This window comes from Brachionichthys hirsutus, chromosome 22, assembly GCF_040956055.1.
Source record: "Brachionichthys hirsutus isolate HB-005 chromosome 22, CSIRO-AGI_Bhir_v1, whole genome shotgun sequence".
In the NCBI taxonomy this organism is placed as follows: Eukaryota; Metazoa; Chordata; class Actinopteri; order Lophiiformes; family Brachionichthyidae; genus Brachionichthys; species Brachionichthys hirsutus.
In genome coordinates this window covers 3,712,544-3,734,503 of record NC_090918.1, presented here as the reverse complement: position 1 = coordinate 3,734,503, position 21,960 = coordinate 3,712,544, and the positions used below count along the sequence as shown (strand labels likewise).

The 21,960-nt window shown below is 43.4% G+C and overlaps 1 protein-coding gene across 1 annotated transcript; it reads right to left on the bottom strand.

Annotated features, from left to right (window-relative positions):
* Positions 1-10,863: 10,863 nt before the first annotated feature.
* cmah (cytidine monophospho-N-acetylneuraminic acid hydroxylase) lies at positions 10,864-21,204 on the bottom strand. The gene is made up of 14 exons (XM_068755398.1): positions 20,999-21,204; positions 20,835-20,926; positions 20,265-20,374; positions 16,933-17,123; positions 16,371-16,451; positions 16,206-16,272; positions 15,670-15,751; positions 15,452-15,589; positions 15,241-15,376; positions 14,905-15,048; positions 14,552-14,726; positions 12,903-13,019; positions 11,693-11,808; positions 10,864-11,002 (listed from the first exon to the last, which is right to left on the bottom strand). Exons 1-14 carry the CDS (start codon positions 21,202-21,204, stop codon positions 10,864-10,866), a joined length of 1,794 nt encoding a protein of 597 aa, XP_068611499.1.
* Positions 21,205-21,960: the final 756 nt, after the last annotated feature.

Genomic DNA, 21,960 nt, shown 5'->3' with positions numbered 1-21,960 from the left:
AGATTTAAAACTATTTGTTCCCCAACAATGAGTAATTTATTCTAGTTTTATTGCTCTTCATGTTTAAGATTATATCCTGAACATTACACAGCGGAAAACAGGAACTAATTTAACTATTATTACTTCAATAATTATGACTTAATCTTTAGTCAAAACTATTCTGATGTTGTCCAACTTTAGTGTAATTTTAGTTTCGGCTACAGGTGTCCTGGTGGGAGGGGGGAATTAGGAATGTAACTTTCATAGCCGTCACTTGTGCAACAGGAGAGTTGTTCTGTACATACACGGGCACCGAAAATATGTTCCACAATATATTTCACCTTCAAATTTCCCAATATCCCACTTAAATCTGTTGTTTAGATAAGAGATTCTTAAATGCTTTTACCCGAGGACCCCGGTGAGAGATTAGCTTTGGTTGCTCGGGGAAACAGGCTTATTAAAATATTTTTGCATCCTCATCATAAAGGGACCTACCATCCGCAAGCCGCACTTCGGATCTCAACTCTCAGTTACAGTTGAGATATTTTCCACTGTTTTTTTGGAGCTTTGCTGACATCTCTCAATTCTTAGATACTTCTCTTTTGGGAAATTAGAAGACAAAGAAAAAAAAAAAAGTTTCCACAACATTCAGGCTGGGAGGTAAATCCAGCTCCAGATTCTGACCGAGAGGAGAAGGGTTTGTTTCTGCAGGTTTTTTCGACTTGGCTTTGAAACACTTGATGCTTTGTCTGTGCCTATCAAACACAGTTACACTAAATGCTGTTTACCAGCCTGCTGTCCTTTTCCAAACGGCAGGTCTGGGAAATGCGTGTGCCGAGAGCAGAAGGGAAGCGATGTGAGGTGAGAGGGCTTCCTTCAAACATCCACCTTCATTCTGGAAAACAGACAGACGTTTTCTGCTAATCAAAAGGCTGAGGCGTCGTTGGTCTCCTGCATTCACGCCAGTTTGACATCTCAAGGGTCAGACTCCCAGCAGGAGATGGAGGAGCGTCCAGGTGATGGAAAAGCAGCAAAATATCGAAAAGCCTCGCTCGCAAAGGCTTTGATTTCTTTCAGAGGGTTGAACTGCAGTGAATGCAGACATTCCATTCTCTATTTTCCCCCCACTTTGCTGCAGTCATTACAAGAGCACTTCAAAGAAATCTCCGCCTCTCACCATATGCTGTATAGTTTCATAATCTAATGAGGGTTTTGTAATTACGCCGTCCACCAGGGGAACGGCGCTCATCGATTCTCTGGGAGGAGAGATTTCATTACACAGACTCACTGTAAAACGCCGCTGCTATCAACAGCATTGCAGCTGAATTTCGTTTGTTCATTTTACGCAGCAAAATGACTCGTCAGAATCACATGTTAGAGAGAGAGTTACAGATGTGAAGGCAAATCACGCGACCGTGGAATCTTTCAACATTTTCCACACTGGGGGGGGGGGGGGGGTTTCAAAAGGGGAGAATGTCATTTCCAAAGTTACCAACACATGATGAGATGAAATATTTTATCCCATCATGTAATCTGGTTGCCTGTGCAACACAGCCGCCCGCATGACATTTCAATATCCGTGTGATACTCAAATGAAGAATGCAGCTTTTTCACGGACGCACCACAGATCCTCTGATGCATTCATCGAGACATCAGAGGAGACAATCACTGTCCTGGAAGTATTTCTGTGTTTCTGTGGCCATATCAATGGAGTAGTCTACTCACTGCTGGCATCCATCCATCCATCCATCTATCCATCTATCCATCCATCCATCCATTTATCCATCTATCTCTCTCTCTCTCAACCCAGCCGGTCAGACAGATGGCCGTCCACCATGAGCCTAGGTTCTGTCCAAGGTTTCTGCCTGTTAAAGGGAAGTTTTTCCTTGCCTCCGTTGCCAAAGTGCTTGCTCTTGTGGGTCAAGTTGGGTTCTGTCTTTCCCTGCAGGTCTTTCCCTGCTAATCCTGTAACGTGCCTTGAGATGACTTTCTGTTGTGCTCTGGCGCTATAGAAATAAAACTGAATTAAATCTATCTATCTATCTATCTATCTATCTATCTATCTATCTATCTATCTATTTATTTTGGTGGGATTACTAACAATGTCCTGATGGATTTTTATTTTGGTTGTGATGTGGATCATCATCTGGTGATCCGGAATATTTAGATTACTGTGAGATCACAATTCCAAATAATAATGACACAGATTTGAATTGTAGCAGCGATTACGTTTAGTCTCAGATGTAATTCCTGAATGAAACAACTTAGATGTGTTTTTTTTAAGTCAATAGTGATACTAGGTAATCTGTTTCTAGGGTCACATTTCAAGTAGATGAGTTATTGCTTGTGGATTCAATGTTGATGAGAGCAATGAGAGGAAAAGGCAAAACAGTTGCCTAGGAGACCCTAAAAGACAAATGATTTGCTGACAACTGAGACAGTTGTGCAAACTGCAGCGATGGCTGATCCTTCTTAATGGGCCTTTCACTATAATCAACTTCTGTTACATCACAGCTGTTTGCTCTACCACTAAAACGTCAGTTGTATATTTGATGTTATTTACAGTTTTTCTCAGAAACTTTGTGCTTTTTCTTTTTTTGTGCTTTATTTTGGGGGGGGGGGGCTAGTTCAACAATTTTGTATGTGATGACTCAGGAAATGAAATGAAGACTATTAGTGTTATTGGGAACGACTACCCGTAAGTATAGATCATTTTGACTGACATGACATAAGCAAATGATGATGTCATAAAACAGCAGAGAACTGTTTGAAAGCAACTGATACAGGTCCGAAAGCATTTGCAGTTTGCTCAGAGGAAGGAGAAATTGCTGCTATGATGCGCACAAATTACTAAATGTCGTGGAGGTTGATCTAATAGTTACGATCATTTTCTTTCTGATCTGAGAACAGCACCAAAGCGACTGAGAAAAACTGTAATTTTCAGGTTCCAGGTTATTGCGATGAAAACAGACTTACGTCGGCTGCACCTCCTCACATCACATAATGCAATCTGTTTTAAATACGGGTTCCCATAATGCCTTAAGTGGGCTCATTCCTCAAACATTTTGCATCTGAGAAGTGCAAATAAATGAATGTCTGCTTTCATTATGTTCCTATAATATAATACTGATATGGTAATTTTATAGTGTTGCTCATTTTTAATATAATTCATCGTCTCTTGCAAATGAGCACTCCCCAATTAGTGCCCTCACTTTGCACAGTGTAATTACCGATGACAGGTGTGGCGGATTTATGTGGGTTCCAACAGGTTTTTGATTTGTTTGTTCATTTCATTCTGCTTTCATTTTTGGCATCTTGAACTTTTCACCGCGCCTCAGAACCAGCATTCACCGGTCAAACTCCCTGACTGGGTCGGCTAACGAAGATCATCTTAAATTTGCAGGTTACTAAGTTAAACAAAACAACAACAACAACACAAAAGTGTGAATGTGTATCTAAAACCTGAATCAATTCTGTGAAAGGATCTCCAACCTAAAGCCTGGACTTGAAACAAGGACTCTGTTAATCAGCGGGTTGTGCAGCATCCACAAATGTAGCGCGTGAAACACGTGTTCGCCGCGCTGATGATTGGCGTGCACAACATTTTAAAGAAACTTTCTCCGCAGGTTACTTACATTGTTCACTGTTGCATGAACGTCGACTCTCCAAGGACATTTGTTACCGCTATAATGATGATGCATCGTCGTTCTACCCGTTCATGCTGCTCTAGGACTGACCTCAGGGGTGTTTTCGCTATATTTAGTTATTGGAAATCGGATGAGAAATGGATCCCTGAGCGCGCCAACCAGAGCTGACGTGATGAGCAGTATCCGGTCCTTCTCACGCCAATAAAACTGAGACGTCCATAATTATCGCCGAGATGTATCACGCCTGTTTGCCTCTCCCCGCCGAGCTGCATGAAACATACCTCACAGGGCAGTGTTGCCTTACGTGTGGATGAAATGGAGGAAGCAGGAGGGATCCGTCCTGGTATCCGTGTGTACTGCTTGACTCCCTGTGCCTTTGTATTAAACTGAACATCCTGTTCAGCATCCATGACACCAACCTCCAAACCCAAAGCCAAGTAGAGACCGGCATTAAACGGCTGAAGAGTACAACAAGTGTTGTGTAATTCCTAGTTATGGTCAAAGTTCTGTCACAATTTAAACTCATGAGGGTCCGTCGAGAGGGACGGATGCTGCACTCACCTCCGCTAAGGAGGTTATGATCTCGCCAGCATTGGTTTGTTTGTCTGTCTGTTAACAGGATAACTCAAAATGTGACACTGCTTTTTATCGAGTTTAATTAATCTTGTGTTATTGTTATTTTATATTATTGTGGTTAGCAAACCTTTTTATGACATCTTGGTTACTGGGGCTGATGAAATATTCTTTGAGCACTTTTAACGGTTGTATAACTTATATATGTATATTTGCTGGTTTGAATGAAATAGGATGTTTTCTCTCATCTCACAGCAAATCAAGTTTACATACGGGTACAAATAAAGTAACCTTGAACCTTGAACCTTGAACCTTGAACAGGCGGATCCTAATGGAACTTTCAGGAAATGTTGGGAATGTTATCAGGAACAGATGATTACATTTTGGTGATGATCCAGAAGAGATCCTGGAACAGTCACTTTCAACCGTGGGCCAATAAACAGTGTTTTCTAGGCACTCATCTGGCTGTCTTCTGCCATCTTAGTGTTTTAGATGGCTAATCGTCACCGCTCTTGGAAGCTGCAATCCCTGAGGGTTAGTGGAAAACAAAAACGTGCATCCTGGTTGAAGCTGAGCCAATTAAAATACACTGCTGGATTGCAGCTGAAGCGTTTTAGATGTACATAAAAGAGTTATCCTGGAAGTGCCCGTCAAATATTAGTCTCAATCTATTTATGGCACTATAGCTCGTCTTTCAAACCATTAAACACCATTATTCGTTTCATGCCATTTACAAAGACATTCTTGGTCTGCTCCCATATCCTGATCCACATCCTTGGAAAAGAATGGGAAGTTATTGGATTCGCTAAAAGGACAGTTCCTAAAAGTTCATTAACGCGGATTCCTCTTCCAGCACTCAGTTCTGAAATGACTTTCAGAATGATCTAATAGAGCTGGTCTCATTGAAAGCGTCACATCATTCCTGGTTAAATACAGTTTACACACACACACAAAAAAAACTAGTTTCCACGACATAGAGAAGTTATCACTTTTACCTGTCCTGGACTGACATGATGACATCCACAGAAGGCTCGCAGGTAAACACACAGGTGAGCCAGAAGCAGATCCAGTGCATGCTAATAGTTCTCCTCCTTTGTACACACAGACACGAGTCGCATCGATCAGTGCATAGCACAAGTTTCTCATCCTGATGCTTTAGTTCTCACTGAATGTCATTAAAGTACACTTTCTGATTTCAGAAGGACACGCCGCATTGATCCCCATTAAACCTCTGTGAAGGGTGGCGTCGAGGCGAATCGTGAATCCTGCACATGCTTGGCGCTGGTGGAGCGTTCTGGTTCGCGGAGAACCTCGGGTGTTCTATTAAAAGAGCAACATTTAGTTTGTTTCTGACCTCCACTTTTAGCCAAGTGGATTTCTTTGTTAATGGATTTGAAGGCACCTTTTCCAATTTGAAAATAATTGCTCCAGTCGGATGATCCAAGGTCTGAAATGAAGAAAGGCAAAGACAACGGACTGCATTACCCAGGGGACAACATTACACCTGGGTTATAACTTCCTCTGCTCTCATTGGGTGCGACACCAACAGGGGGCGTGGTGTTAGTAGTGTAGATGTAATGTAATTTGATATTGCATTGTTAATATTGTATTATTGTTCATAATTAGTGTTATAAAGTCTGGTTGTTGGCGCCCCATATTTAGCGTTACTCTTAACAATATGGTAAATCGCTCAATTAAAAATGATTAATCATATTCAGAACTATTTATCATTCTCCGAAAGCGACCAAATTTACTCAACTTTAGCCGAAATAATTGGTGCATTGTAGAACTATTTATATTATTATGCCTCCCAACGGTCCATTATAGTGTAAAGCCTCCATTCAATGTTACAGGTGGCTTCAAACGGTGCATGTAGGCGGAAGCCATGAATCCGCGTCACTTATCAGCTCCAGTTTTATCAGAAAAATAAAAATCTGTTAACGGGTTGCATTGAGGGGGTGCTAGTTAAAGCCTTGCATTGTGCCCAATTGAGGTTTAAGCAACTAAACTAAGGCTTCAAGGATACAATGAACACCGTGGCATCTGGTGCTGCGTAACGTCTGTAGAAATCATTTCTCCTCAAAGACGTCTCTTCATTGTCTGCTGCAAATTTCTGATTCCATTGTGAAGCAAAAAAAAAAAAAGAAAAATCGACTGGAAATTGGTAAAAGCAAGAGTTAATGAGATGCCGCAGACAAACAAAGCCGATCGAGGCGCAGACGGCGGCGACGCCTGGAGTGAGCCATCAGTGTCATCAGACGTACCTGCAACGCAGCGTGGAAATGCTTGGCTATTGTGTCCGCCATCGCCGCTGCGATTTCATTATCTGGACGCCTAGGGATGAATTAGATACCACAAAACCAGGTTTGCAGCAACAATGGCGCAAGGAGACTGACAATAGCCCAATAACATGTGACAGAAAAAAGGCGGTTTTTCATGAAAGCAAGTCATTTCAATAACTGTCACATTTCTGGTGGCACATCAGAGCCAAACGACCGTGTCCTTTGTCAGTTCTGTCAGAGTCTTTGTTTCCCAACTGTCTTTATCTGACTGATCCAAACGCGGCGGCGTCGTGCCTCCGTCTTCATCCAGCCGGGCGGAGGTATTTTCTGCTACAAAGCCCTAATAGAGCTTCTCTCTCGTGTCCCTCGTGGTTGCGTTCTCATTTCATTCATTCGATTACGACGAATGAAAAATGGGATTAGATATTTTCGCCGCTCCTTTTACTCCGTGCACAATCCATTTTATTCCGTACTATTTCCCGCTTTGCGGAATTCCTGTGTCCGCGAGTTAATTAATCAGGTAGCGATGCCTGGGTTACGGCATCTCAACACTAAATCACCCACATTTAGCACAAAGTAAAACTTTGCTCTGGGAAATCTGGGGAGGAAGAGCCCCGCGCTGCGAGCCGGGCCTTTAGCGTTCAGCAGCAACCGTCCCGGTTTCATCTCCGGGCTGCTTCTAACGAGATAAACCCGCTACTGACAGTGACCTGAGATGAAAGTAAGAGACGCAAAGCCGGCAAGAGTTCAGGGAAAGTTCTTCCGTGCTCCACCTACCCACCCACTCTCACCCCACCGCAACCTCTCTCAGCCCAAGTCCTGGTGCTGCTTAGATATGGGAGGGAAGTGGGGCGGGAGCGGACGAGAAAAGTTCCTTCACCTCCATTACAACTTTACGCTTGATCCCACGAGGAGGCCCTGGCTAGATGCTAAAGATGCCGGGATTGACGGTTCTAATCTCGCTGGCTCTCGCCGTCTCGCTCGAACTCGGCCTCTTCTTTTGTTCTCTAAGCCCCGGATTCTCGGGCTGCTACAGCTCTATTTGACGCAGCGCTGCTTCCTGCTGAAAGGAGCAACAACAGGCAGGCAACGGGGATTGCTACAATGGTTGAGGCAACCGGGAGAAACAAGTGAGCGTGCTGACCTACTGACCCGTGGAAAGGATGGCACTTTAAAACGCTGATGTAAATCTGGTGTGAATCTGGACTGCACGCGGCTGCGTTGACCTCGCGCATGCTGCGGGCTGCAAGGCGTGATTACAGCAGTGCTGTTACTCACGCACCTTCACCTTCACCTTAACCGCAAGCAGCAGCGCATCGTGCTTTACTGCTGCAGTCCTGTTGTTAAACATGCAAGTGCTTTGCAGGGCGAGCCACTTTAGTGTAAAGCCATTTAATTTCACCTGGCATAGCAAAAAATAAAATAAAAGCAAATACAACAAATGAGAACTCTCCCTTCTAATTGGGTTTGCACACACAGAGTCTAATATAGCAGGTAATTTAATATTTCTCAGTCCGGCTGTTCATTCCAGTTGTCTGGGACACGATTTGAATAAAGTGAAATATAAAGCATCCGCCAACCGGAAGGGCAGATTCCAAGTCCATTTATAACTAACTATAAAATATATTCACATACAAGCTAGTGGTGTTGAGTCACATGTGTGTGTGTGGGGGGGGTAGAAAAATATTGCAAACAACAATGGCATGCAGGTAAATAAAGTGCATGCACCAATGGTGGCGGTGCATGAGGCTGATGGGAGGAGGTTAACCAGATGGAGTCCAGGATGGCTCTTAAACCCCCTCACACAAGGATGTTCCAGCGATGGCAGCGACTTTCCGCGGTCCTTTCACAACTTTGCTGGGGGGGGGGGGGATCTTCTGTCAGCTTTGGGGCGGCTGCTGTTTCAGGCTGTCCTCCAGTTTCTCTGTGGCGGATCTGAAAAAGTTGACAAGCAGAATTTGGGTCGTTCTTATCGTCCTCGGCAAATAAAGGGAGGGGGGTTGTAGTCGAGACCAGCAGGGCTCAGAATCCTGCTGCCGCTGACATGTCATCTTTGGAAATCCTTTATAGTCTCCTTGGTCGTTTTGAAATGAAATGAAATACTTTTGTTGATCATCATCTGCCGACACACACAATGAAATCGTGCTTTCACCCCAGAACCCTTGAAACAACCACACTAATACGTGCATCAAAGGGCCCTAGCACACGGAGAGGGAGTAGGGTGAAGGCGCCGCCGTGATCGGCGCATCTGGAGCCGTTAGCGGTGCCTTGCTCAAGGGCACCTCGGCAGTGCTCTGGAGACAGACTGATTCCGCCAGAGCTGGGACACGAACCGGAGAAGCAGTGGACTTCTCTGATTCCCAGCCCAGGGCCCAAGCCACTGAGCCACTACTACTGTTGTCGGCCAGTCGGCTGGTTGGTTGTTTGGTTGGTTGGTTTGTTGGTTGGTTAGCATCCAAGGAAAAAGTAAAAAGATGCCGGTGAATGTTTTTCCATCAGTTTTGTTAGAATGAGGTTCTGAAATGCAGAGCAAAGCGCATATTGATGAGCGAGGACTGCACTGAATCCATCCATCAGTTGCTCGATGGGCAAACTGGTGTTCACGTCACCTGAGATAGAACCTTGAGGCAAAAACTCTTCATCTATTGGATTTCTTTTTTTTTTAGGCCAGAACCTGAAAAACAGGTAAATGATGGCATAATTTCCGGCGAGACTTTGTTTATGGGCCCGTCTAGCTGATGACTGATTCTTGTTTCCAACTCCCGGGTCTTAAATCAAAGTAATTTGCCTCTGAGCCTTGAAAACTAGACAGACAAGGATGTCCTTGTAGCGACAGGGCTCTGAATCCACCACGAGACTTCCCTGATGGCTTCTCTGGTCCTGAGGCGATGCCTGGAAAGGACGACAGCGTGCCATCACATCTTCTGCTTCTGTGCTCTCCCATAGGCAGCAGCTGAGTTACAGATTATTCTAGCGTTTCTTTCATCGGCTGAATTCAGTCGGTCCACAGACATTTATTTCAGGATGGCTATGTAACTATTAACTAGCATCAACTGTGCATGGTGCACGGAAAAGTTTCGGCTCACAAATGCTCCAAGAAACAGGAAACAATATAAATAATTATTCTGGCTGGTATAATGCCAATTTAAACCATCAAATTGATTTTAAATAATAAAAATAACACAATTTAGATAAGCATTTTTATTTTTTGACAAAAGTAAAATGAATCTTATTGTATTATTCGTAAGTATGTTTTTTTGTTTGGTTGGTTGCCTGCTTTTTTTAATTGGTCATTTGGTTAGTTTGCTGGTTGGTTGGCTAAAAAGGTTTTAAATGTCTGTCGATACAGAATTTGCATCTTTTGCAGTGCTGGCTAAGAAAATCCATGGTTAGTTTGTACGATTGTGTGCCAGTCTGACACATGTACCAGTACTGGAAGAGTTCAGTTTAAATCACTTGCTATATTTCTTCAGAAGTCTCATCTGCATGCTGGTGTACATTTACTACTAGATTGTTTTTCTCTTGATACTGATTGTTTCATTACCTCAAGATAAGAAGAGAAGAGAAATTAAGCCCTTATCGTAAAAACAGAAGATTTGTTGTCTTCAGATAAAACAATTGTTAACTCTCAATTGCAGCATTAAAATATTATGGCACAGATGGCCGCGCTTCATCTGCTAGACGAGCGAATAAGAAACTGCTGGTTAACATGTCACCGTAGCGGTGCTGCAAAACGACATGTCGGGGTTTACAGTTTGCTCCACTTGGTTGGAAAAAAAACTAATTTAAGTAGACGAAGGAAACTCGAACAGCAGCATATTCCATTCAATTCAATTTTATTTCTATAGCGCCAGATCACAACAGAAAGTTAGCTCAAGGCACTTTACAGGATTTGCAGAGAAAGACCTCCAAAAACACAGAACCCAGCTTGACGCACAAGAGCAAGCACTTTGGCAACGGAGGCAAGGAAAAACTTCCCTTTAACAGGCAGAAACCTGAGGCTCATGGTGGACGGCCATCTCTCTGACCGACTGGGTTGAGCGAGAGAGAGAGGGAGACAGGTCAAAAACAAGGAGATGGATAGGGAAGTGATAGAGAGACAGAGCAGGAGCAGACAGGCTTTAAAAGTGAGGCGAAGGATTTTGTGTTCAATTCCTTCCCTAAAAGGAAGCCAATGCAGAGACGCCTGGTTCCCGTCAAAACACGAGCTGCTGCATTCTGGATTAGCTGAAGATGTTTAATAGACCTTTTTGGGCTGCCGGACAGTAAGGAATTGCAGTAGTCCAGTCTGGAAGTTACAAAAGCATGGACAACATTTTCTGCATCTTTTCGGGTTAGTAGGTGCCTGACCTTTGAAATATTGCGAAGGTGAAAGAACGCAATCACAATACAACACAGTAGCTCCATTTATTTGGCTCCTTTTGTTGTGCGTCAGGTTGTTGAATGGATTCTTCCTGCTGCAGGAACTGGTCCCAGTCTGGCCTGTGAACTGGTAGCTTGGTCTGAAAGTGGTTCCAGAACCTACAGACAGGGCAGAATCAAGTTTAAGACAATGAACAATTCTAACTGAAATAGACTAAAGGAAGACAATTCCTGCCTCGCCACATCAGCTGGGTGTCTTCATACATGTTCCTGCTCGTCCACTTTTCACATCTCATTTTCTCATCTACCCACCAATACGTATCAATACTAGAGAGGTGTACTATAGGTGTACGCAGCCAGGCTTTCCTTGTATGGGATGAACAAATCCTAAAACCTCAGTCAGACAGAATGAGCATCAAGAACGAGGTCCTGCTTTGGGCTCTGTTTGTCTGAGGAAACTGAGGACTCTTTCCATAACACATGGCTCTCTCTGGGCTGTTGACAAGATAACCGTGTAAAGGTGTAAAGAATTTAGCATTTTCACTTCAATTCATCTTTGTTGAATTTTGGGACTTTGTTTGCATGACAATGGCATTTTTGGGGCCTGAAAACAGAAACTCTGTAAAACAGGCTACAGAATGTAAGCATTTGAAAAAATACCACAGAAACACACCCATCTGCAAAAATGATGACATCACACACGTTTCAGCCAAGGAATGCATTTTAGTCTATTGTTGATTAAGGTGTTCATCAGGGAGATGAGTGTCGGGTGGCTACACCAGGCTCCTGTGGAATTGTTTTCTGACCTGAGATAGATGTGATATTGCACCCTAGGTTTTCGCAGCCTACCTGTGGTGATAAATATCTGGATGTCGGCTTATGCGATTTTGGAAACCAATGTACAGGTCATCCCAGAGTCGTCCGTGCAGCACTACGTATCTCATCACACCAATCCTGTTTTTAATCTGTGGAGGAATCCAAGAACATACAAAGTTAAACTCTTTGCATGCCTGTTATCATGACTTCAAGGTCTTGAGAGCATTTATGAGTAGATTTGCTTTGCAGGCAGGCGGATTCGCAAAATGTAGACAGATTGAATCTAGTGGTGTTTATTGTGCTAAGTTCATCGAGTAATGGATATGTTGATTTTCTGCATCTCACCTTTCAATGTTTACTCATCATTTCCTTGGGGAAAACATTTGGAAGGTTTTGTCATAATGTGACCCCCCTACTTTGTCAAACTGATTGCACCAGTGGGTATAGGCTTTTTCACACCTTCTCACAATCATTGTGAAATATTTTGGTGACAGTGTCGGCTGCTGGGCTTTCAAAGACGGGAATCTCATTGATGGCCTACATCATAAAATGTCAATTTGTTTATACCTAAATTCTAGCCTCTATTCCTTTACAAGAAAATGGTCTATGAATCTGTCACAATTACAAGCATCTTTTCAAGGGGTATGACCTTGTGTCCTCTCAATGGCCAACAGAGCGACATTGCTTAAATGGATCAATGGATGGATGGATTGATGGTGCTTTATCATGGACTCATCTTGTGGTTTGCATGTGAGACCTGCTGCTTTGACCTAAACAGCTCGGAAAGCCCCCTCTAACCTCTTCTCTTTAACAAAAGCAAGAAGAGACTCAATTATTGTCTTGCAGTACAGAATGTCCATGGCCCTCTGCAGGATGGTATTAAAGTCTTGGAGAAGATGAACAATATTTGTGTACAATATGAACACATCATTATAGCGGTTGGACCAATATGCAAACAGGCTCCGAACCATCGGCTTTCAGCCGCCTGCACCTGACGTCATTAGAGCCTGTACCGCGCAAAAAGTGAAATTTAAGTGTGTGACTTGTCCGGTCTGCCAAAAAGTAATTTATTCCCACTGGACCCCTGGGATAAGCTCCCCCCCACCCCCCACCCTGAATGTGGAAGAAATTAAGAGGAGTTATCTCTCTGGGGCAGAAAAGAAGAAGCAGAGAAAAGACAAGGAGGACAAGAGAAAGAGAGATGTTGGTAAGTGCACTCACCACATTTTTAAAATGTGCTCACCTCGATATAGGAGTGTTCTCTGTCAGGCCTTCCACTGGGGAACGACAGATCCAAAAGGTCCACCAGGTAGTCATAGCCGTCAGTAAGGACTTCAAAATTGTCATCAGTCTCAATCACCTTGAAAAAAAGATGTTTGGAAATTTGTATTTCATGAAATGGGCATTCACTTAAAATGTGCCAACAGAAAGACGGGAATAGTGGCTCAGCCAGTGGGGCCAGTTGATAGGAAAATCAATCCAGAGGGGAACAGATCAATGTTTTGTAATATAGCAGCAGGACAGGACCACTAAAAGCTGGAAAGAAGAATAAGCGGAGCTCTGGTTTTTAAAATCCGAACATTGCATGATTGTTATGTCCCTCACTCTCTGCTCCACATGTCCTTATATTACACAAACTAACCAGCAGAGTCCTTCTCTGGATCTGGTGTCCAGGGCGATCGGTGTGACTCTAGAGCAGGGGTGGGCAAACATTTTGACTCGCGGGCCACAATGGGTTCTAAAATATGACAGAGGGGCCGGGCCAGGAACAGATGGATGGAGTATTGGTGTGAGCTAATATAAATGACATGTAAAAGACATTACATTAAAAGATTTGGCATTTTACAGGTAGCATTACGGAGAAAAGGTCAAATGAATGAGGTTTAATTATAATACAATTATATTTAACTATATAATTGGGACAAGTTCGGCGGGCCGGATTAAATAGCCCAACGGGCCGCATATGGCCCCCGGGCCTGGGTTTGCCCATGCCTGCTCTAGAGGTAGCCAGGATGCCGATTCTGAAATATCTCATGAGTTATATTTAAACTTTGCCTAATAAGGTCCAACCTGCCTGCTGGAAAGTGTTGAAAAAATAAAAAAATGTATTTTTTTCCAATTTGGGTGATGTGGCACGAAGTGAGTGGGTCGTCCAGTGATCAGTAAATCAGTGGTTTGAATCCCAGCTCTGACTCTCCGCATGTTGAAGTGTCCTTGGGTAAGATAAGATCAGTAAGATACTGTATCAGTAAGATACTGTATCAGTAAGATACTGAACCACAAATTGCTCCCAGTGGGTCTGGCAGCACCTTGCATGGCAGCAGTCTTCCACTGGAGTGTGAATGTGTGTGTGAATGAGTGAATGTGAGGCCTAATGTAAAGCGCTTTGAGCACCGCAAAGGTGGAAAAAGCGATATATAAATGCAGAACATTTAGTCCATTTGTTGTGTTTGCAGTCCCATAGACCCTGAAGGCATCACTCTGTTCTATCATGGCGGCAGTTGATGGTCTTTTTAGCTCACCAAGGTTCCTGAATGACCTGACTGTAGTTAAATGTGTCATACACTGTATATGATAAGGTAATTGCTTCAGGCCGTGCTATGTTACATCAGAGGATACACGAGACTCTGCTCTGCACTTTGTACAGTTGGATTCTCTCTGCATCGCATCATTTTCCATCAAGGATGAGTGAATTGGCGATATGATATCGTTTTTTTTTCCTTTTCAATTGCAGCTCATGACTCAAAAGCAGCAAAAAAAAGAAAGAAAGAAAAAAGAAAACTAGCAGAAATGTATTTCCCAATCAGTAATAATCAATATGGTACAATCAAGAGGAAGAGAAAGCCAAAAGTAGTATTTGCCATAGATGAAGCGAGGATCACGCATAGTTACCCGCACTACAAGGTTGTAGTTCTTAAAGCCTGCCCATGTGTAATAAAACCGGATCCAGCTTTGGTGTTTAAATATCTCACAACTGGTGGCGCAGTTCAGTTCATCCACGTACAAATCGAAATCCCAAGTGTCCTTGAAGACTTTTGTGTTGGCTGGAGGTGTGGTGATGGCTTCACTGTGTTTGGGTGTGATAAAAGAAACTGATGTTAATGTTGGACGTATGACGTATCAGAGCTGACGCAGTGTGGCCATCATTGCACTCAGACAGTCGATAGAGCTTGGTTTTTGGTGAAGATGGTTTTTCATCTTCGATCTTATCGAGTTGTCATGTAAATCCTTGAGATGTCATTAACCTGTTACTGAGGCCTTTCAAAGCGAGAGAAAGGTCCAGGACGGAGCCTGGCACAGGCGTCCACGTCTGGATACCTGGTGCGATCTGATTGATCAGATTATTGAGGTCCTTGGCACTGTTTTTTACATTTGTATCCTTGATGTATCTGCAAAGATATACACGTACACACAGTAGAGACATACACAAACAATTTTGAAGGACATTTGAGTATCACCAAACTAGACGTGTACATGCATTGCAACTCCTGTTCATTGATGGGCATATGTCAGAGATATATAACAGACATTCAAACCCATTGTAATATATCATCCATGAATCCTGAAGGGACAGGCTGCACCTGTCTGATGGATGAGCTTCCACAAAGTAGCCGGCAAATGGGCAGTAGATCCTGGGCTGCAGAGACTTCACCAGCTCGGCTTTATAATTAAGAAGCTTCTTCCTTTCATTCTTGATGAAGTCTGCTTTCCAGGAATCTGATTACAGATACACACATTGCTTTTATGTAAGTGCCATGCCACGCACCAAAAACGCAGAGATGAAAGCCGCACCATTGTACTTCCCTCCACAGAAGGTCATGGGAAACCCAGATGCCCCCCCAGCAAAGTCACTCATCATCAAGTCCACGTTCTGCGGTAGCCTGCCCCCGTTTGGTCTGGTGCAGTCCACAGTATTGAGGATCATGTGACCTGCAAATATTTGTGTGTGTACTCCACAACTCAAGCAATGGTAGAGCATCTTAAATGTAGAAGTGATTGAAAAGACTCACCTTTATATTCAACAATGATGCAGGTATCCATTTCCGGATGTATTCCATCCATCAGGATCATGAATCTGAGGTGTTTGTCAATCTGTTACAAAAATATTTCTTTCTTAATTTCTATTATATTATTCATTCATTTTCCGAAGAACTTTGTCCATTACTGAGTCCTGCTGGATTCTATCCCAGCAGTCAACGGGGGAGAGGCGGTGTACACCCTGGACAAGCCGCCAGTCACAGGGCCACACGCAGACAGACAATCACACACACACACACACTCGCCTATGGGCATTTTAGTGGGACCAATTCACCTAAGCTGCATGTTTTTGATGGTGGGAAGAAGCCGGAGAACCCGGAGAGAACCCACACAGACACGGGGAGAACATGCAAACTCCTCACAACAAGGCCGCATGTCAGATTCTAACCTGCAAACTTCTTGCTGTGAGGCAACAGCGCTCACCACTGCGCCACCGCGCCACCTCTAGTTTATTATGGCTTTTTACATTTTAATTAGCTTTTACTGACAAACCAGATGTGAGACTTACATCTTGCCAAACTCCAAACGGCACAACATTGATGTTGGTCAGCTTGACATGGCTTTGCTCCAGATACCTTTTGTATATCAAGGCAGAGAGAGACATGATGGTTACTTAAAGACATCTCAGTTTTCAAATGATTGTTATTAAACTAAGCACCATCACTTTACTCACCAAAAGACAGGTCTTGATGTATCACCAACGTAAATGGGGACATCTGGCTGCCTCTCAGACAATTCCTTCAGTGTGGGGTAACTGGAAAGGTTCCGGGACAGATCAGGTCTCTCAGATTGAACTTCATTAACGAACTATGTAAATTATGACCTAACCCTAACCCTTTTTTGAATCACTTCCGTATATAAGCAGTAAAAAAAAAAAAGAAAACTCTGAAAACAAGCAAACTGATTTTAGTTCTGGTTTGATTCATGCTGGGGCCGGCAGTAGTTCCGTCCACAAGGACTTGGGGCCTGGAGGGCAGCCGGTTCAAGTCCAGCATGGACCAAAGTATAGAGCTGGAGAGGTGTCAGTTAACTTCCTGGGCCCTGCCCAGCAAGTCAAGGCACTAGACCCCCAAAACCAGGGCAGCGCTACCTGGCTGCCCATCACGCCACTATCTCTCCATTATTGCATGTCTACAGGTCCTTCATGTGCAGCTGGGATGACTTCTACACCGTTTTCAACACATAAAGTGACGTGGATGATGGGATGTAAGTAAATTAAACCAGACTGAATTTACCTGAGGTGGTCAGAGTGCATATGGCTGACGTAGATGAGATCTGCTGCACACAGCCTGTCCAGGGCATCGGCTGGAGGCTCATGGAGAAGCCACCAGCCTCTGGCAAATGCAGGGCCCTTCAACCACGGGTCAAACATGAACCGCCTCTGCCCCAGCTGCAGCTCCATGCAGGCATGGGTCAAGTAAGTCACCTAAGAAAGACGCTCACAGTTCTACAGGTGCCACATGTGCCATTATCAATAAGTTTGAATTACGATGGACATAGCTAATAAACAGTGATTAGAGATATGAGAACACATAAACGGTGGATCCTATCCAGGTGAAGGCTGATGCAGAAGAGTGTTCGCTGACAAGGTTTCATGGATGCTGTGCTTTTGATTGCAGATTTGTTAAGAAAAACAAATGTTAACAGAAAGTCATAGAATCCTTTTTGACATACACTGAATGAAAACAACTCAAAGAGATTTTATGTCATGATTTACTTCTGCAGATTTGACTTGAATCAGACTTGAATGATAAAACTTTATTAATCACAGAGGGGAATTCCATTCCATCAGATGCAGTCCTATCATTTCCATTCGGCTGTATTTGCAGAATGTCTTTTCACGGTCGTGCATCGTTCTGATTTTGGTTATCGCTGTATTCCTGCACAGAGGCTTGTATGATTGGTCACTGGAAGCAGTTTGCAACACCTCCTGTTAACCCCTCATCTTCCACTATGTTTATCGGCCTGCATTACAAGTACGTTGGCAAGTACATTTGTTAAACTTGAGATGATTAGTGTATTAGTGAGCTTCTCAGCCTATCTCCAAGGGAGCACCCAGCCACCCTACGGAGGAAGCTCATTTTGGCCATTTCTACCTGCGATTCGTACCCCTGAATAGACCTTTCCGGGGAGGCTGAGGAGTGTGATTTTCCTATATTTGGAAGTATTTGAAGTATTCAAGTATTTGAAGTATTCCTTCCACCGATCGACAACATCCCGAGTTGAGGTCAGCAGCAAGAGGGTGTCCTGGTGCCAAGTGCACATATGGACGCCCTTATGCTTGAACATGGTGTTCGTTACGGACAATCTGTGACAAGCACACAAGTCCAATAACAAAAGACCACTCGGGTTCCAATCAGGGGGGCCATTCCTCCCAATCACACCCCTCCAGGTCTCACTGTCATTGCCAACATGGGCGTTGGAGTCCCCCAATAGAACGAGGGAATCCCCAGATGGAGCAGTCTCCAGTACCCCCTCCAAGGACTCCAAAAAGGGTGGATACTCTGAACTGCTGTTTGGACCATAGGCACAAACAACAGTCAGGATCCGTCCCCCCACCCGAAGGCTACCCTCTCGTCCACTGTGGTAAATGTCAACATACAGGCACCAAGCCGGGGGTCAATAAGTATTGCCACCCCTGCCCGGCGCCTCTGACCAATGGCAACTCTATTTCATTATATCTAAAAGAGTACACAGTTTGAACAGTTGTTTCTGCTTTCTAATGAAAAAATGCTTCAACTGAAAAGTCTAAAATGCTAAACTTGAGCATTTTCAAAACCCTGAATGTATAAAAAAGTTTTTTTTAAGTGGAGTTGCAATTTGTGTTTCTTGGGCAAATGAATAGCAGTGTATCCAATTTATTTAGCCTGCCCTCACATGATACAATTTTATTTTCTAGAGATGCATTATAGGCAATTTTGGTTTTTGACCGGAAATCTTTATTAATAGAGTCCAATAGTCCATTTAATTTATTTTGGATGTTTTTCTTTCTTTTCTTTTTTCCAAAACCATTGGGAATATTATTTCATATACTCGTGCTATTGTATCAGTAGCATAAATGGGATTTTTTTCAGTTCTGAAAATAAAATGTAACACAATTGTTCCTATTAGCCACAAAACAAATTCAACACTTTTGCTCTCATTTTGTCAAAGTAAAGAATTTGTTTCCACACAAAAGTCTTTTTCTTACAGGTTTTAAGCACAAATTTGTTCAGAGGTTTATGAGAGCATGTCCTTAAAGTCCCTCCATCTGATAGATGCAGCATATCAAGTTGCTGATTAGATAACGTGGTTATTGCACTGGTTTGCTTTCAAATTCTCGCAATAAAAGGACACTTTATGATACACAATTCTAACAGACATCTTTTGTGACCGTGTGCAATTAGTTGTTGCCTGGGGCCTGAATGTTCCTGTCACTACTCTATGCCCTGTCCAATTGCAGCGATCTGGACAGTACATCAAAATGGGATCTCAACCAATGACCATGTGCTTCCCCACCAACCCGGGATCTGTACAGGATTTGTGGAAGTTGAAAACATCCCATTTCTGCCAGTTGCCTGCATTCTAAAATACATACAATACAACAACAGCTCAGGCTCATCTGGGATGCTCCTCATGAGCACGTTCCAGTTGCAAATCCATTAAGAAGGCATCTCACACATGAGAGCAGACACTTACATATGTATATATTCTCCATATGTTGATGCAGCAGCAGGGGACGGGTTCATTAGCTCAACCCTGTTATTCAACTCTCCATACGCTGTTAACGAGGAGCTGCCGTGTCCTCTTGAGCAGCGGTCCCCAAACCTTTTTCTGCATCCTTCCCCACCATCGGAGTTGACTCACCACCAGGTGATGATCGGTTGACAGCTCCGCCCCCCTCTTCACCCGAGTGTCCAAGACATGCGGCCGCAAGTCCGGTGAGAAGACTACAAAGTCGATCATCGAACTGCGGCCTAGGGTGCACACATGGACACCCTTATGCTTGAACATGGTGTTTGTTATGGACAATCTGTGACGAGCACAGAAGTCCAATAACAAAAGACCACTCGGGTTCCGATCAGGGGGGGGCATTCCTCCCAATCACACCCCTCCAGGTCTCACTGTCATTGCCAACATGGGCGTTGGAGTCCCCCAATAGAACGAGGGAATCCCCAGATGGAGCAGTCTCCAGTACCCCCTCCAAGGACTCCAAAAAGGGTGGATACTCTGAACTGCTGTTTGGACCATAGGCACAAACAACAGTCAGGATCCGTCCCCCCACCCGAAGGCTACCCTCTCGTCCACTGTGGTAAATGTCAACATACAGGCACCAAGCCGGGGGTCAATAAGTATTGCCACCCCTGCCCGGCGCCTCTGACCAATGGCAACTCTATTTCATTATATCTAAAAGAGTACACAGTTTGAACAGTTGTTTCTGCTTTCTAATGAAAAAATGCTTCAACTGAAAAGTCTAAAATGCTAAACTTGAGCATTTTCAAAACCCTGAATGTATAAAAAAGTTTTTTTTAACAAGTATCGTTTCTCTGGATATTGTGTAAATCCCTGTGGTCAGCAGGACGCCTACTTTGACTTCTCCTTCCTCGAGCTCCAGAGTCTCACAAGGGTCAGCCAGCCAGGGGTCAATGGGGTTCAACGCAACCAAGTGAAGCCCCCCACCATCCAAAATCTCTACGTCTGTGTACGACAAAATATTATGTATGTTACATCAACCGAAAGGTTTTTAAGACACGACAGGATAATATTGTGACTCACAGATCCACTGACACTGAGCTTCACAGGCAGGATGAATTAAGCAGCACATTGAATGTTCAATGAAAATGCAGTAAAATACCTGGTCTGTGGGTGGCGCTGTATATTTTCCCCAAACACAATAAACCTTACAGGCATATAATAATTACTAATCTAGTATGTCCTGTTGCTGTTTCCTATGCTGACACGTGTCACTACTACTGCTTTTGTGTTGTATGTTTTTACTATTGGGTCTAGAGCCTGTAATAAAGTTTATATATATTACCATTGTTGGCATGCAATTATTGAAATATACGCGATGTCTCAGAGCCAGAAAAAACACATGGAACACAAGCGTTAGACACAAGACTCACCATGGAACACAAGCGTTAGACACAAGACTCACCCAGCTCATCCTGCATGAAGCTGTCAGGTGGGTTCACATACTTCATAGTAGCCACATTTAACTTCCAGTTGTGTTTCGTACATTTAACTGTCCTGTCAGAACAGAGCAGGCGATCAGCCGCAAAGAACACTTTCCTCTGCATACGCCTGCCATGATGATCTCACCTGCTGTCCAGATCTTCAATGTCTTTGACGAATAAGCCTCCTTGGTGTTTGCACTGGTTCTTGCATGCTCTCAGTAGCTTGTTGTTCTTGTATATGATGTAACATTTGCCGTCCTCTGGGTTTCTCTTGAAATTGACTCCTTCGTTAAGCATGCCGACCTCCTTAGAGTCCAGTGACAGCAGCACCTGAGTGGTCTGAGGAGTCATTTTTCCTGAAATCAAACAGAACATACAAAATAATCACTTTTAAGTGGAGTTGCAATTTGTGTTTCTTGGGCAAATGAATAGCAGTGTATCCAATTTATTTAGCCTGCCCTCACATGATACAATTTTATTTTCTAGAGATGCATTATAGGCAATTTTTGTTTTTGACCGGAAATCTTTATTAATAGAGTCCAATAGTCCATTTAATTTATTTTGGATGTTTTTCTTTCTTTTCTTTTTTCCAAAACCACTGGGAATATTATTTCATATACTCGTGCTATTGTATAAGTAGCATAAATGGGATTTTTTTCAGTTCTGAAAATAAAATGTAACACAATTATTCCTATTAGCCACAAAACAAATTCAACACTTTTGCTCTCATTTTGTCAAAGTAAAGAATTTGTTTCCACACAAAAGTCTTTTTCTTACAGGTTTTAAGCACAAATTTGTTCAGAGGTTTATGAGAGCATGTCCTTAAAGTCCCTCCATCTGATAGATGCAGCATATCAAGTTGCTGATTAGATAACGTGGTTATTGCACTGGTTTGCTTTCGAATTCTCGCAATAAAAGGACACTTTATGATACACAATTCTAACAGACATCTTTTGTGACCGTGTGCAATTAGTTGTTGCCTGGCGCCTGAATGTTCCTGTCACTACTCTATGCCCTGTCCAATGGCAGCGATCTGGACAGTACATCCAAATGGGATCTCAACCAATGACCATGTGCTTCCCCACCAACCCGGGATCTGTACAGGAT